This window comes from Protopterus annectens, chromosome 4.part0, assembly GCF_019279795.1.
Source record: "Protopterus annectens isolate FY-2018-M chromosome 4.part0, PAN1.0, whole genome shotgun sequence".
Classification (NCBI taxonomy): Eukaryota; Metazoa; Chordata; order Ceratodontiformes; family Protopteridae; genus Protopterus; species Protopterus annectens.
In genome coordinates this window covers 1,362,034,846-1,362,050,700 of record NC_056733.1, presented here as the reverse complement: position 1 = coordinate 1,362,050,700, position 15,855 = coordinate 1,362,034,846, and the positions used below count along the sequence as shown (strand labels likewise).

At 37.1% G+C, this 15,855-nt stretch overlaps 1 protein-coding gene across 1 annotated transcript in view; it reads right to left on the bottom strand.

Moving 5' to 3' along the window:
• The window catches only part of LOC122800450 (short transient receptor potential channel 7-like), a 752,910-nt gene that overhangs the window by 30,643 nt on the left and 706,412 nt on the right, over positions 1 to 15,855 (bottom strand). Inside the window, exon 2 of the mRNA XM_044069894.1 lies at positions 11,943 to 12,720. Coding sequence (XP_043925829.1) covers positions 11,943 to 12,704 — 762 coding nt within the window. The 5' untranslated portion in view covers positions 12,705 to 12,720. The remainder of the gene's footprint in view (positions 1 to 11,942; positions 12,721 to 15,855) is intronic.

Genomic DNA, 15,855 nt, shown 5'->3' with positions numbered 1-15,855 from the left:
CTAGTAAATAACTCTAATAGCATAGCTACTCAATTTAACAAATTCTTTATTTAGACAATTTTAACCCTAGCCAACCAACAGATAAACCAATACAACACCCCCTCATTTGAACCATGTACTACTCACACAAACAATAGCTCCTTCCAATTCCAGCCTATCTCTATAGATAGGATAAAAAAATACCTCAAAACATTTAAGCCCACTACACTGGCTTCAGACAAATTACCATGGGAATTCCTAAAAATTGCTGCCAATGCAGTGGCCTACCCTATAGTCATTCTCATTAACAGATCCCTTTCAGAAGCCATTGTACCTGAAATTTGGAAAATATCTCGTATAATCCCCCTACATACAGGAGGCAACTCCACAGAACTTACCAACTACTGACCAACATTGATACTATCCCCTTTAGCAAAAATCCTAGAAAAGTGGATACATTCCCAAATGACAGACTACTTGCATACTCATAAACTCCAGTCAAACACTCAGCACAACTTTTGCCCCTTCCATAGTACCGCTACTCCCCTTTTGTCCTTTACCAATATAGTAAACACTCATAGAGACAATGGTAAATTTATTTCTGCCACCTTTCTCGACCTATCAAAAGCCTTTGATATGGTCAGACATGACACACTTGTCAAAAAACGATCTGAATTAGCACTAGCTCAATTCTCCATAGCCTGGTTCCAAAGCTATCTAGCCGTCTTTCAGCAAGCAGTTCTGTGGCAGAAAGAACTATCACCTCTTCTGCCAGTCACTCTTGGTGTACCCCCAGGGTTCCATATTAGGCCCACTGTGTTTAACCCTCTATACCAACAAGCTCTATTCCTCCACTCCCAATGTATCTATCATACAATATGCAGATGATTCTATGTTAATTTGTGCAGCTTCCTCACTACAGGAACTTCACACATTAACACAAAAATCTTTCCTCTCTATTGAAGCATGGCTATCCAATATCCAACTTGTACTTAACCCTGCTAAAACAAAACTACTGCACTTTAAACCTACTAGGTCCACCTCATTAACTACCACCTTTAATATTATGTCTAGCAACTAAACTACTATCTCTCTCAGAAAGCACACCAAACTCCTTGCTGTAGAGATTATAACAATCTAAGATTTGATATTCACATCGCCCAGACCATCAAGAAAGTCCACAAAAAACTAGGTACCCTCTATAGAAATAGATAATTCCTTACACAACAAACAAAAGCAACCATATCCCACACTCACATTATTCCTACCCTCCTCTATGCCTCACCTATTCTTAACAACCTTAGAAAAGCAGACCTAGCTAAGCTTGACTCCTGCTACAACAAAATTGCTAGATTTGCCTCGGACTCCCCATTTAGATCTCACCACTGCTCATCCTTGAGGCAGCTTAACTAGCTGGAACTCCCCCAACTCTTACACTACAATCAACTCTCTCTGGCCCATAAAATTCTTTTTCAACCAGAAAAAAAAATCTGCATTACAAAACCTACTTCACCTCCACTCCAATAACAGGACTCTTCGCTTCAGTAACAAATTTATTCTCAAAGTAACTAAATCTAATAATACAGCAGGGGATTCCCTCTTCTCTAATTATGTATCTAAAATGTGGAACTCTCTACCCAGTCATATACCTACAATCACTTCCTTCACACAGTTTAAAAATCATTAAAAACCCATCTCAGTAACAACTGGCTATGCTTCTGTACTACACTGGTTTAGACCCTCCTCCCCTATTCTCACCACTCCTACTCTCATCTGACTATTCTTACACCTCAAGCTGTGTTAATAGTTCTAGGTCCTAGGATTGTATAAATACATATGATATAGTAAAACTGATCATTTCTTCTTGCTTAGACTTTAACAATCGTTATGTAGCTGTTGTCTTACATGTCACTCTAGCAATTATCTGGATGTTGTCTTAGACTTGAGACTCTAGTAGTGATGTATTATTTCTCTGTCTTACCAATTGTGTTGTTATGTCTGTATATGCTATTTGAATTACGTCTAATTAAATTTGACTGTAATTTTCATATCTGAAATGTTTATGCTATATATTATATGTTTTTTTTTTATTTGTGGAGCTTTTCTCCCCAGGCCTCCACTGAAAATGGACCTGTGCCCAGTGGACTATCCCGGTTAACAAATGTAAAAAACAAAATAAAATAAATAAATAAATAAATAAATTATCCATTCTCTCAATTTAAATGATCTTGTAACATCACATGACAAATGCCAGAAAAACATGTTGACAGTTACAATTACAAGTTGACAGGTTTCCTGACTTAACTTAAATGATTAATTGTAATTATTTTTTCAGCAGGGAGGAAACAGAAATTTATTTATTACTTTCCTCTTATTTTTAGTTAATGTTTCTAGCGAATGCTTAAATTAATGCTTATTTCTTTCTTTCTTTCTTATAAATGAATATTGTGTAATGGAATTTTATCATGCAATGTTACAAGGTCATTTAAACTAACAGAATAGATTAGCTGCATTTATTTTGAAGATATCATTTGAGCAAAAATGCTAAATATTTATTAAGTACCCTATTGTACCAACCCCATGTCGAATTTATTCCTAACTTTTGGTTGTTGGCTACCCCACTGTCAGTCTGGATTGTTTGTGGGGTTTTCCAACTCCAGAACATTTTAAATGGTTTACATCTGACCTAGCTATTCCAAGAAGCTACCAGATTCAGCTTTATGTCAGGAAACCAATTAATTCATGATGTTGTAAATACATCCCCCAATAATATCTTTATCCACAAATTTATCCAAGGGATTCTACCTGTGTCCCTCATTGACAGGGATGAGAGGTGCTGACTGAGGTTTCTTTTCTGGGGATAAACTCTCGGCTAGGCTTTTAAAGGCCCAAGGGCCATTAGCCTAGTAATCTCCTATGATCATCTCCGTGCTCCCAATGTCCATTATTAATCACTGTATCAACTATTTCAGCCTTCATATCTCCTAAAAAAATGCACATTCCAAATTAGCCACTTTCCATCCTAAATCCCATCAGAAAGTTTAGCAACTCTTAATAATGAATTTGCAAATCATCTGGTCTTTCCCTGGAAATATAAAAAAATCAATATGGCTATCAATACACTAGCAACCATACTTCTTAAAATATAAAATAAAACACTTCCTAAAAATTATATATCATATCAAAGCTTGAAAATACCTCTGAGCAGCCAAGGAATTACCGATATTATTTAAACATAGACTCAGCCTGGAAACACGTGAATAGAGTATGTTCAGAGAGGAAAGATTTATTTATTCTATTCAGAAATCTGTCTCATAAAACCATTGGAAGAAGCAAGGTTCAACACCTCCAGACCTACCAGAAATCTCAGGCTAACAACCAGAAACATTCCTCAAGGCTAGTCCTTCATATCATGGGTGAAATGCCATACAAAAATACAATACCAGATGGCACAACCTCCTGCACCAATGGATATCCTTCTCTTTCAGACTTCCCTACAAAACTATCCCTCCTTCCTTCCTTATTCTAACTCCTTCGACATGATAGGTACAACACAAACGTCTAAATCCCTTACCTTCTCTCCCTCTTTTTACTTAAAAGCTATAAGAAAAATATATATTGACTAAATCGTGAGCCACAATGTCTGACAGCTGGCAGTTCTGAATGATCGCTTTTTGTAATGGACACCTCTTATATCCTCTAGAACTCCCTTAAAACCACTTAATAGTCATGTTGGACTTCTGAAACAAACTATAGTTAAACTGATTCCTAAAACACCTAAAACAGGTAGTACTCAAGATTTCTGTCTTATTCTCATTTTTCCCACCCTAGAGAATATTTACAAAAAGTCATCTGCACCGAAATGTGTGGATATCGACTAAATTCCAGAGTGATTTCATCACATACACATAGATTCTGGTCAGAGAGAAACATGATGACTGCAGTCTGCATCATCACAGATAGCATTCCTCAAAACATACAAAAGCTATACTAAAAAGCTCTGTTTTCATTGATCTGAATAAAAACTCAGTGTAAGCTGGTATTAGCAAAAAAGCTCTCTCCTAGATCAAAACAGTTTTGACTAAGTGAGGCTTTGTGATTCATATTAATACATCAAGTTCATCTAATGTCCAACTCATAAAAGGTATACTTCAAGGCTTGTCCTTTCTCCAACTCTCCTCAATATTTATCAATACTTTGTCTTTTAAGCTTCCTCAAGTTCTAATCATATAATAAGTGGATAACTTGGTCATCTACAGTTCAAATCTTCCTCATATCATAATATCCTAAATAAAAATCTGTTGGAAAAGGACACACAAAAAAACTTTCCTCCTGACTAATTAAAAAAAAAAAAATAAAAATAAAAAATATATATATGATTTTTTAAACAAAGCAGAAGTACTCCACTATCTCATCAGAATGGAATATTATATGTTCCAACCAAAGTACCCTGTGAACAGCCACAGTCTTCAGGTAATTAGTTTTATGGCTGAGCAGCAAGTAGAGTTCCAGCACCATACAGAAAAAAAAAATCAAATTCACCATCAAGTCACAACTGTTTTGGCTACTAAAATTTCTCATATTCTGGCAATTGACAGCAGAGAGACAGTTAATAAAGGAGTTCAGTTTGCTGACCTAGAATATGGTCTGTCTTTAATTTCCTCAAGCTCTATAAAGAACACTTCCCTTTACTTGTAAAGCAATTTGCTCAAGGAACCTCTACCTACAACTTCAGAACTCAATAATTTTTATACTCTCCTTATATAAATCCAGATCTAGATTATAGTACATGGACAACAGTGTTTCTGTGATGATGCCTCACTGCTAGGAATCCCTTTCCAGTGAAATAAAACACATTTCTGAGCATGAGAAATTCAGATACTGTCTAAAGCATAGGTATACATTCAGCAAATGCCTTATTTACCAAAGTGTTATTATAGCAATAACCCATGCCTGGGTGTGGGTAATGCGTGATTTACCCACGGTTGGCGTGGTTTGGACCAGTGAGCCAGGGTCAACAAAGACAACCGTGGGTAAATCACGCATTACCCACACCCAGAAGTGGGTTATTGCTATTATACTATGACATTATTTAAGAAAAGAAATAATTACTTTTCTTAAATAATGGCATTGTATAATGCCTCTTTGCTGCCCTTCCGCGGCTGTCTGGTATCGCGGCAGTTCTGATGTACTGCATGCCTCACGCAGTACATCAGAGCTGTGGCCAAAAGCAATGGAGAAAGCAAGATCTCCATTGCTTTTTACTGTTTCGCTATGTTAAATGGGTTTAACATAGCAAGACAGCTTTAAAGTAAGCAACGGAGATGTCCGTTGCTTATTTTAAAGCTGTCTCGCTATGTTAAACCCATTTAACATATGAACAATAAAGCAACAGAGATCTTGCTTTCTCCATTGCTTTTTTTTTTAAACCTGTCTCGCTATGTTAAATGGGTTTAACATAGTGAGACAGCTTTAAAATAAGCAACGGAGATCTCCATTGCTTATTTTAAAGCTGTCTCACTATGTTAAACCCATTTAACATAGCGAGACAGGTTTAAAAAAAAAGCAAAGGAGAAAGCATGATCTCCGTTGCTTTTTACACACTGTGTCGCTATGTTAAAGGAGTTTAACATAGCGAGACAGCTTTCAAAAAAGCAACGGAGATCTCCGTTGCTTTTTTTAAACCTGTGTCGCTATGTTAAACTCTTTTAACATAGCGAGACATTGAAATATCAAAAGACCAAAAACAAGACCAAGTAAATGCGAAAAGGCAAACAGCAGCTGAAATGACACCAAAGAAATAGCGTAACACACTTTATTTTCCGCTTTCGTCCGAGACATTGTTTTAAAAACAGACTTATACTAATGGAAAAAGTCCGGGCGAACGGACCTTTTTCCATTAGTATAAATCGATTTACAACGTGCACGCTGGCCAATCAGCGTGCACGTTTTGGAATATTAATGGGGGGTCATGGCATAATAAGATATTTATCCCCCCACTTCCTACCACATAAAATGTACATGTCTCATTAAACTTGGTAACATCTAATACGTTCCTCTCCAGTAACAGATTTTTTAAATTCTACTTTTACTGTATCTCTCTTCTCATTATAAAATCCTAAATGTTCTTTCTTTACCTTGCTCTTTCCACATTTTTCATTTCTGAAAGACTGTATGTATTCATCCAAAAGCAAGGTAAAGCAGCTCCACAGCAAGAGTTTGTCTCAAATCCAAATTTGTATTAAATGCTAAAGTTAAAAAAATTATAATATAAGCACTTTCATCTGCTCGGCAGACTTCATAGATTCTTAAGTTTAAAGGTGTGTACTAGGCCAATGGCCTTTGAGCCTTTACAGGCCTAGCCCATAAACGTGCCCTGGCATCATGCCTCCATTACATCAGGTCATCAGATACAAATGGATCGAATCAAACAAGTGAATTTAAATAAAGAACACCTATCAATGTATTGGTACACACCCACACCTTCTAACAGCATTTAAAGTGGCCCAACACCTTTTTTCCTTTAATCTGCACACCACATAAATGTAATCCTCCTCAGACTCCTCCTGCCTCCCACTGCAAATACTTAGCAGCAGGGCCTCCCTACCATGATAAGGTTTTATGGTGTTAACATGGTACAATGTGTGCCCCTGCTTTCTGCCTAGCAGTTCTACCATGTAGTTAACATCACTGACTTTCCTTACCACTTTGAAGGGTCCCTCCCAAGCTGTCTGCAGCTTATTGTGTCTGACAGGAATGAGAACCATTACATGCTGCCTCACAGCATTCTCTCTTGCTGAGGCATTACTGTCATACCAGGCCATTTTCTGCTGTTGGGCTACTGCCATGTTCTCCTGGGCCAAGGCCATCAGTTCCCAGAGCCTTGTCCTGATTCTTAGGACAAGATGCCACAACAGACTCCTTGTGGGATTCACACTCACTCTCCCACTCATCTTGAATCTAATATAGAAGTTCCCTCACCTATGCCTATACAGCAACTCAAAAGGTGAGAGACCTGTGGATTCTTGTGGCACCTCTCTGTAAGTAAACAGCAGATGGGGCAAATATTTGTCCCACTCCCTCTTAAACTGGTCTCCAAATGCCCATAGCATGGTCTTTAGTATAGAGTTTAACCTCTCCACAAGACCATTAGTCTGTGGATGGTAGGGGATGGTCTTTAGGTTCTACACATCACAACACTTCCACATACAAGCCAGCAGGTCTGACAAAAAATTGGAACCTCTGTCAATCAGTATTTATTTTGGGAAACCTACCCAGCTGAAAATCTCTGGCAAAGAATTTGCCACCTTTTCAGCCTCAATGGAGGACAAGGCCACCACTTCAGGGTATCTGGTAGCATAATCTACTACCACTAGGATATACTTCTTCCCTGCAGAACTTGGGGTACTCAGAGGCCCCATAATAACCATAGCTACCTTCTGAAATGGCTCCTCAGTAACAGGCAAAGGAATCAAAGGAGCTTTGACCCTGTATCCTGCCTTGCCTACTTTTTGCCACTGATCATACGTCCTGCAGTACCCTGTTACATCCCTGGAAATCCCAGGCCAATAAATGTTCTGCATAATACGTCTCTTGGTACAAATTATGTCATTAAGACCTGCAAAGGGAATGTCATGGGCCATGGCTAGAAGTGCCAGATGGTAGGCTCTGGGCACTACCAACTGCTGTATTATACTTTAAGCAATCAGTAGCAGACAATTTAGTTACAGCTTTACCATGGGGTGAGGCTGTAAGAAAGTATACCCACAGCCCTTGGTCAACATTATACTGTTTGCATACCCTTTCAAACATATGAATACAACTATCAAAATTATCACCCTCTGTAAATTGTGGAAGAAATTTGCTGACCTTTATTGCTTCTTAGTCTCTCTGCTGATTCTAACTCCATCTGTTTCTTCTTTTCTTCAGCCTCCAAATGCTGCAGTCTCTCTGATGATTCTAGTTCCAAATGTTTGCCCTCCAGTTCACGTCTCTTTAACTCCAGAAGGATTTTAAGTCCTCTGAGGAAAAATTTAACTGTCCATTTTCTGAGTGTTGTACATCTCCAAGGCCAGTCTGGATACCTTCCTGATTGCTGGTCTTTGATGAAGCTGTGGTTAAGGCTGCAATAATTTCCACTTTAGTCAGGTTGTCATGCACCAGTCCTTTGGCTTGGCACATCTGAGTCAACTGGCTCCTTGTCAGCTTGCCATAATCCTCTGCTGACATCCTTGCCTGCTCTCCCTGACAAACGAAGCTAACAAAAAATAAATAAAACTATTTTGATACGAAATTCTAAATGTCTACCATGTGCCTGCTTGAGAGTATAAACACCTTCTTTAATGACCACTGTTTACAGGCTACAGGAGTTCAATATCCACACCACTGAATCCCAATATGTGATGCAGTGATCCCACCACTGTCAGCCAATATGTGATGACCCACCACTACCAACCAATATGTGACGTGGATGTCCCACCTCTGCGCCAGTAATTAAGGAGCTTCAATCCTCACCACTGATACTTGTGAGTGGACAATCACTAGAAGGATAAGAGATACACACACAGTATTTCCAGTTTTTCAACTATCTGCATCAAGTCCAATTTCCCTTAAGAGCACACAGAGACTACAGTCAGTACAGGGGCTGGTTCTTCTCTTTTTCCACAGAACCCCATTAAGACTCCCCACTTGCACAGCTATAGAGTTGAGTCCTTAGCCAGGGTTCTAAGTCAAGTCCTCCAAGACTCTCTCTGTCCAACCAGTGCTTTGTGTCCCTGCCCACATAGCTGACACACACACTCTTTGAGATTTGATTTGTACACACACACACACACATACACACACACACACACACACCTGGGAAAGGCTGGCACATGTTTACTATCTATGCCCCCTTAAGGCTCTTCGAAGGGTACCCGATATACTGAGTGAAATTATATTAATACAAATGGTAGTTTGACCATGAACAAGGCTATTAGGAATGGCCCACACAACGTCACCAAACAAATTTGCAAGTACTTTCAAAACATAAATATCTGTACAAAGATCAACCACAATTGAAGGTTTAAAAATATTTAATAATAAATAATAAAAGGACAAGACGATAACTAATATATTCACAGTGACAGAGTTGAAAATCACCTGAAATATTTAAAACAACATTGAAGGACAGTCTCAAACAAATAAAGAAAAATAATACCTAAACTAAGCTTCACTATATTCCTGACCAAATCTAACAGAATTATACTATTCCCTAATAACTTACAGATGATATGGTGAATGGTTCTTCTTGTTGTCAAGTCCAAGACAGAATACAGAATATTCTGTCTCACTAAGAGACATCTCAAAATAATATCTAAAATATTACTGCTGGGATAGCTTGCAGAATGACATCACTTCTTCTCATCAGACTTCTGGTTCCCAGGTAAACCACCAATTGCTGGCAGCTGGCAGTATTTAGCACTTACCTATAAAAATACACAAACAAGGCTTTTGCTCAGATCTTTGGCAAGTGTTGGAAGTCATAAAAGAATTGCATTCTTTCATGCTTCCAGAGTAGCAACTAGTTTACCCTAAAGACAATACAGAAAGCTTCCTAGTACAGACTTTGTTTCTCTGGCTGCATTAAAACCTGTGAGATAGCTTCTTTATGGCCTAGCCTATAAAGTGATTTAATTTCAAATATTTTTCTAAAGTTTGCTGGACTGTGGTTAACCCTCCAGTTTACTCTGTTAAAACATATGCATTTAAACAGTTACAATAGTGCATGTACATTTCTGTTCTCTTCCAGTAGGGTACACTGTGGATATATTTCAGACACAAACACTTTACAAATACCTTTTCAACACACAAATCTGTACACAGCCGTTTGATATACACATGACATACAGTTCTAATACATTTGTGACATAATCATCTTGCATAAATAATTTCGATATTCACCAATGACATATAATTATTTAAAAAAAATCCAGCTAGCTGTGCTGGCAGTACCTCCTTTTGACACACAGTCATCATACAAGAAAATAATATCAGACTATTATCTGAATCTAACAGTTCTACAACATAAAAACTAAAGAGAAGAAAACTTCCTGCACAGACATACATTCAAGATTTGGAAATAATGTATGCATTACATCTGTGTTACACAATTTGCTTTCACTCATCTTGATATCATTTAGAGCCCACATTCACAAAACTTCAAACAAGTCAGTCGCCATCAGTCGTCATCAATCCACAACTATAAAATGCAATTACCTCTCCAACATCATAAGAAAGTCTTTCCAGAGATTAAGGTCCATGCACAATCCATACATGGAGGCTTCAATCACACTCACACACACATGTGCACACACACACACACACACACACACACACACACACACACACACACACACACACACACACACACACACAGTAAAATCAAACAGAAATGCTGGAGGAACCATAATGTTTTGCTGAATTACTAGTATAAGAACTGCAGTCGGAGAATAATATCAAAGAATCTGGAATGGGGAAGTAGTCCCCTACCAGATGGACTCTGGGTATTCATGGGGAAGTTTTTTACCCTGAAATGATTTCTGTTCACACAATATTCAATCTGTATATAGAGGCTGTATACAGAGGTATTCTGTGTTTTAAAGAAATACTAGCAATATTTTTTAGTTTTCTTCACTATTGTTGATTGCTATTTCATGCCTTTTCCATGCTGTTTTGCTTACTGTTCAGTACACATCTGCCATACCTTACTTGAAAAAGATGCCCTACTTCAGTGTACATTGTTTTGTCAAATGAATAGCCATGGAATATTATAATTGAGATTAATTGTTAGACTTAGAAATGCACTCACATATAGCACAGTTCACAGTACTACTGTATTAACTTCTGTTAGAATGAACTGCATAATGGATTTTCCCTGATCAAATATCTTATTTCCAAATTACCAACTACATTTAAAGTACAAGAAGCCTTAATTGTGAGCATGACATATGCTCAGCAATGCTATCTGTGGTACACACACACACACACACACACACACACACATATATATATATATATATATATAAGCATTACTACCGTTTATTGTTTTTTGTTGTACTGTGCCACAAAATGCTCATTTATACGTTTTTTTATATCTATCAATTTATTTGCTTTTGCATGATACTGCTTGCAAGTTAAAATAATAATGCCTTACAGAAAGGATAGAATGTATTATATACAAAATAATCTGTATGATCAGCAATGATGCAACCTAAGCATCTGCAGTGAACTGGCTTAGGTTAAAATGTTAATTTGCACCAAAAATAAAATTGCTCAATACCTCTTTAATAATACAGCTATAATTCTGGTACAAACTGCAATGCTAATAACAGCAATACATCCCCAGAAGAAACAGTTTCACCTCTGTTCATTTAATCTTCAAGTCAGTTTGTAAAAAAGATTATTGTGAGGAAACCTGTCATTGGGGAACAGGAAATTCATCCCTGGTTTGGCACCTGTGTCTCTAATGGAAACAGGCAACTTGTAATTGGTTCATCTCCCAGTCCCCTGCTTGTAAATGTTTCATCTCCCAACCCCTGATTACACTTATCAAGGGTACCAGAACATGCTAGAAAGTTGAGATGCTTGTCTAGGCTTAGAAAAGTCCCCAGAGGATGTTAGTCTAGTACAGATCTTTGAACCTATGAAGTTGTATTGCAAATAAATACTGAAACAGAAAATAAGTTACTTTAGAAAAAAAAAAACTGTTACATCTCATCTACCTGGTTTGTCAGGGTATCATCTGTATTACTTTGACAGAAGAAAAAATAAATAAATTTGTTCCATACTGCAACTACATCAGTTTCTGTGTATAACAACACACACATGCTATGCATTTCTCTCAAAAGGAAATAAGAATACACATATATATGTATATATATATATATATATATTTTTTTTTTTTTACAAAATTTCAGTGTTACCTTAAATTCTGTTTCAATATTAGCCAGTCTTGCTAGTTCATTGCTTAACTCTAAGGCAGTAAGAACAGGGTCTTCACTGGAAAGAGCAAGATATGCCGCACTTGCTAATCCCTTGTAGGCATTCATTCTCGATCTAGAATGACTAAAAGAATCTTTTTTCTGTTTTTCAGTACATTCATGGCACTTGCAGAAGTAGTCATGTGGCTTTTCAATTCTTGCTCCTTTTAATAATAGTATGTGAACAATTTCATACTCCTGGCAATGTGCAGCTAGAATGATGGGAGTGATGTCATGTGAAAAACGAGTTCCATCTTCATCGTAAGCATAGAAGTCATCATCCCGAAGTTCTTGCTCTAAAGGACTAAGGGTAAGACGTTGCCCTTCTGCAAAGGCTGGGTGACTCAATATTGCTTCAACAATTCTTACATATCCTTTACTTATAGCTAGTAATAATGCATCACCTACTCTTGCTAAGTTTTCTTTTTTCAGAAGTAGTTCTGTTACTTCGAGATGCTCATTCCCTACAGCGAGTTGTAGTGAATTTTGACCCATATAGTCAACACAATTGAAATTTAACGTTTTTGACTCATCCAACATTTTCCGTACAACTGGTATGTTGCCATATTCAGCTGAGTCTAAGAAGCGCTCCTCTTCGGGAGTGAGGCTGGTTCCTTTCTCATTAAACATGTAGGCTGGCCCTCTAATCGCCTGCCTTCTACCCTTGTCTCTTAGTGTTGTGTGTCTTCGCTGCATGTTCTTCATGCTGACACTAATAAACCTGCAAAAGAAAAACAGCATGAGTTTTGCATCAGCTGTAAGGTAGCGATTTATTCACTTCTTATTAGGCTGCAGAACTTAATAGAGTTAAACTTCAGCATGATTCATAACAACAAAATAATGTCATAATAAAAGGAATATATCAAAAATATCTAACTAGCAGACATGGCGAGATGGGAAATGGAGAATTAGTAAGATTAATTGAATAAAACACGCATGCAACATGACAGAACCATTTAACAGACTATAATATTTATGGAAAAGGACTGTAAGAATTATTAATGGTTCATCTTGTCCTCTAGTTATATTTAATATCATCATGATTTTCATTCTCTTGCCAATAGATTTACATGAAATGCATGATATTTGCTATTGTCTGACATCAGGATGACAGAGAGACATTTCTTAAAAATCTCCACTTTTGCTCTTTTTTCATGTCAGTATGTATAATTACTATAAAACCGTATTTTCTACTGTAATTGATGCTTAAAGCAAGATACCAGATCTCATCAAACCTTATACAGCGCTTATGTCTATGTTTTTTGTATTTTAGCATATTCGGAATGTGGAAAATAAATACAGATTTCAAGCAGTGACTAGAGAAGGGTATTGAAATACTGCTAGACTTGTCTGTAAACATTTAGTAATGTCATTCTTATAGCTGAGCTGACATTTGCGAGGAAAGGAAAGAGAGGAAAACATTCCTCTTGAAAGATGGAAGCTATACAACATGAAGCTTTTGCTATCCTAAAGACCATGTCAAATAACATATAAGCAATAACTAAACCACAACTTTCTTAAAATGCATTTAGTCATGTTGTATAGCTAATGCACATATAGTATGTAGATGCAAAGTAAGTACTAAGAGTCAAGACACAATTTATAACTTATATACTGCATTTTACTGTAAGTTAAAATTTGTTTTACTATGTTTCATAAAGGCAGCACTGGTGAAAGCTTTAACCAGACAAAATGCAAACGTTTCCATGGTGAGGGGAGCCACACCCTACACCCCCAAAATATTTGCCATTCACATCCATTTACTTGAGCACACTAATTTCAGGATTGTGCAACTGATGAAAACAGATGTAAAGCTAGAAAAAAATAAGAAAGAAAATTAAATAAATAACTGTGAATATTTATGTTCTGGGCAGTCCCTCATTTTTTATTGTATTTGTACCAGCTCTCTTCTGAATCTGAAGTTACAGTTATAAATTTATTTGGGTTTTACTGTATCCATTAGCATTTCTCTGTGCTTTTAAGTGCATTATCAGCATTGCCCATTTAATTCTGTGTTGTAGTCATTTTTCAAACTCAAAACAAAAATCCATCTTTGGCCAGTTTTGTGAGTTGTAACTGGAGCTTGTGACAGTTTGATCCAGTCCCACTCATTTTTACATTCATCAATCTTAGGCTTGACTGCTAGAACATTGGAAACTTGAAAACAAAGCATTTGTATATATTTCTCGTCCAATTAAGTACATTTAACCACATTTACAATATTTCACTTATTTTACCTTTTAAATCAATTGTGTGTGTTGTGTTGCTCTTTATATCGAAAGTTAAAGTTATTAATCTATGGCATTTTTATAGTCTGCAATGTTTTTGGGGGTATGTTAGACTTAGGTTTTCTAACTGGGCCCTCATTTTATTGCATTTTTACCACTTTCCTTCTAAATTTGGTTCCCTACCCACCCTCTTCCAATTGTGCTTTTATACTTGGAGGCTTTTGAGTTGCCTTTCCCTACTGGCTATCTAGCCTATAAGCTCCTCCTAGTTGCCTATAAGCTCCTCCTAGTTATTTCCTCTGCTCATCTTACTAACTACTGACAGAAAAAAACTGAGAAGTCCCTTCCTTAGACTGTTAGTGTACTTTGAAGTTGCCTTAAAGTATGTGTGCTCTTGATTGCTGGCTTGTCTGCATTTGATTCGTCTTGTAATTACTTATAGCTAGTTGTCAAAGTTGTTTGGGTACCTTTACACTTGTGAGTAAATAAAATGTGTTTTTAGATTAAGAACACTGGACCCTATTTAAAATAAACCTTGCACATTAGATAGCAAATCTTGAATTTACCCCTGGCCAGGCTTCCATGTTGTTGATAGACAGAGGTCAACAGTAAGAAAATTAATCCCTGCTAACATACATCTCCCCTAAGTAACCCTTAGCTACCGCCTTGATAAATACCCCACCATTTAGGCATCCAAGGAATTTGGGGACAATACCAGGTTGGCTTACATGGCTAGGCTTGTAAAGACCCTAGTTGCCATTAGCCTCCTATAAACCTATGAACCTATTTTAGTTTCATATTACTCTGCAGACCCTTATTTCCTTTAGTTCATGTAATCCATTTAATAAAGAAAGCCTAAGAAGATTCAAGTAATAGGATTCATATTGCATTATAAACTCGTACAAAGTTTAATTTCTTGACATAGCAAAGCAGACTACCATGGTGTAAAAATTCAAATAGAGGAAGGGAATTACAGTCACTGCAAAGAGATGACCTTCTGAGAACAGACCTAATATTGGAGTTATGGTCGAATCTCCTATTATAACAATACTGCTGTGTGTTTGAGACATGAACATCAAGACAATCACTTCAAGAGAAAAGTTTCAGATGTGAATCCTGCTGCCCATTTCAATGTGCAAAAGATGCTTAAGAAGCCTGCCTGTAAACTTATCTCAGAATGTGATAATGGTGCTCCATGCACAACATCATTGTTTACAGCATTTACAATGCAGTTCATGCACAACATCATTGTTTACAGCATTTACAATGCAGTTCTATATGTTTAGCAACATCATTACTACGTAAAACAAAAAGTTTTTTACAAAACAAAATTATTTTGGCTTCTCTGATGCAAAGAGATTCAGCCCCATTGGTGGCTCAGAGTACCTGAAATCAGTCGTTTGGGAGCGGCCTCTATGCATACCATGGGAGAGTGCAGCTGACACAAGCTCAAACCAACTTACCCATCCTGGGAGGAGAGGGGTGATGGTACCTGGAACTGCATATATACATGGATTTTGTCATCATCACTGTATGGATGTAGCAATGTGCACAAGAATAAGGGGATGGTAATGCAGGACCACATGTAATTACGTAAATATGTGACAGCTACCAAAAAACGATGTTAG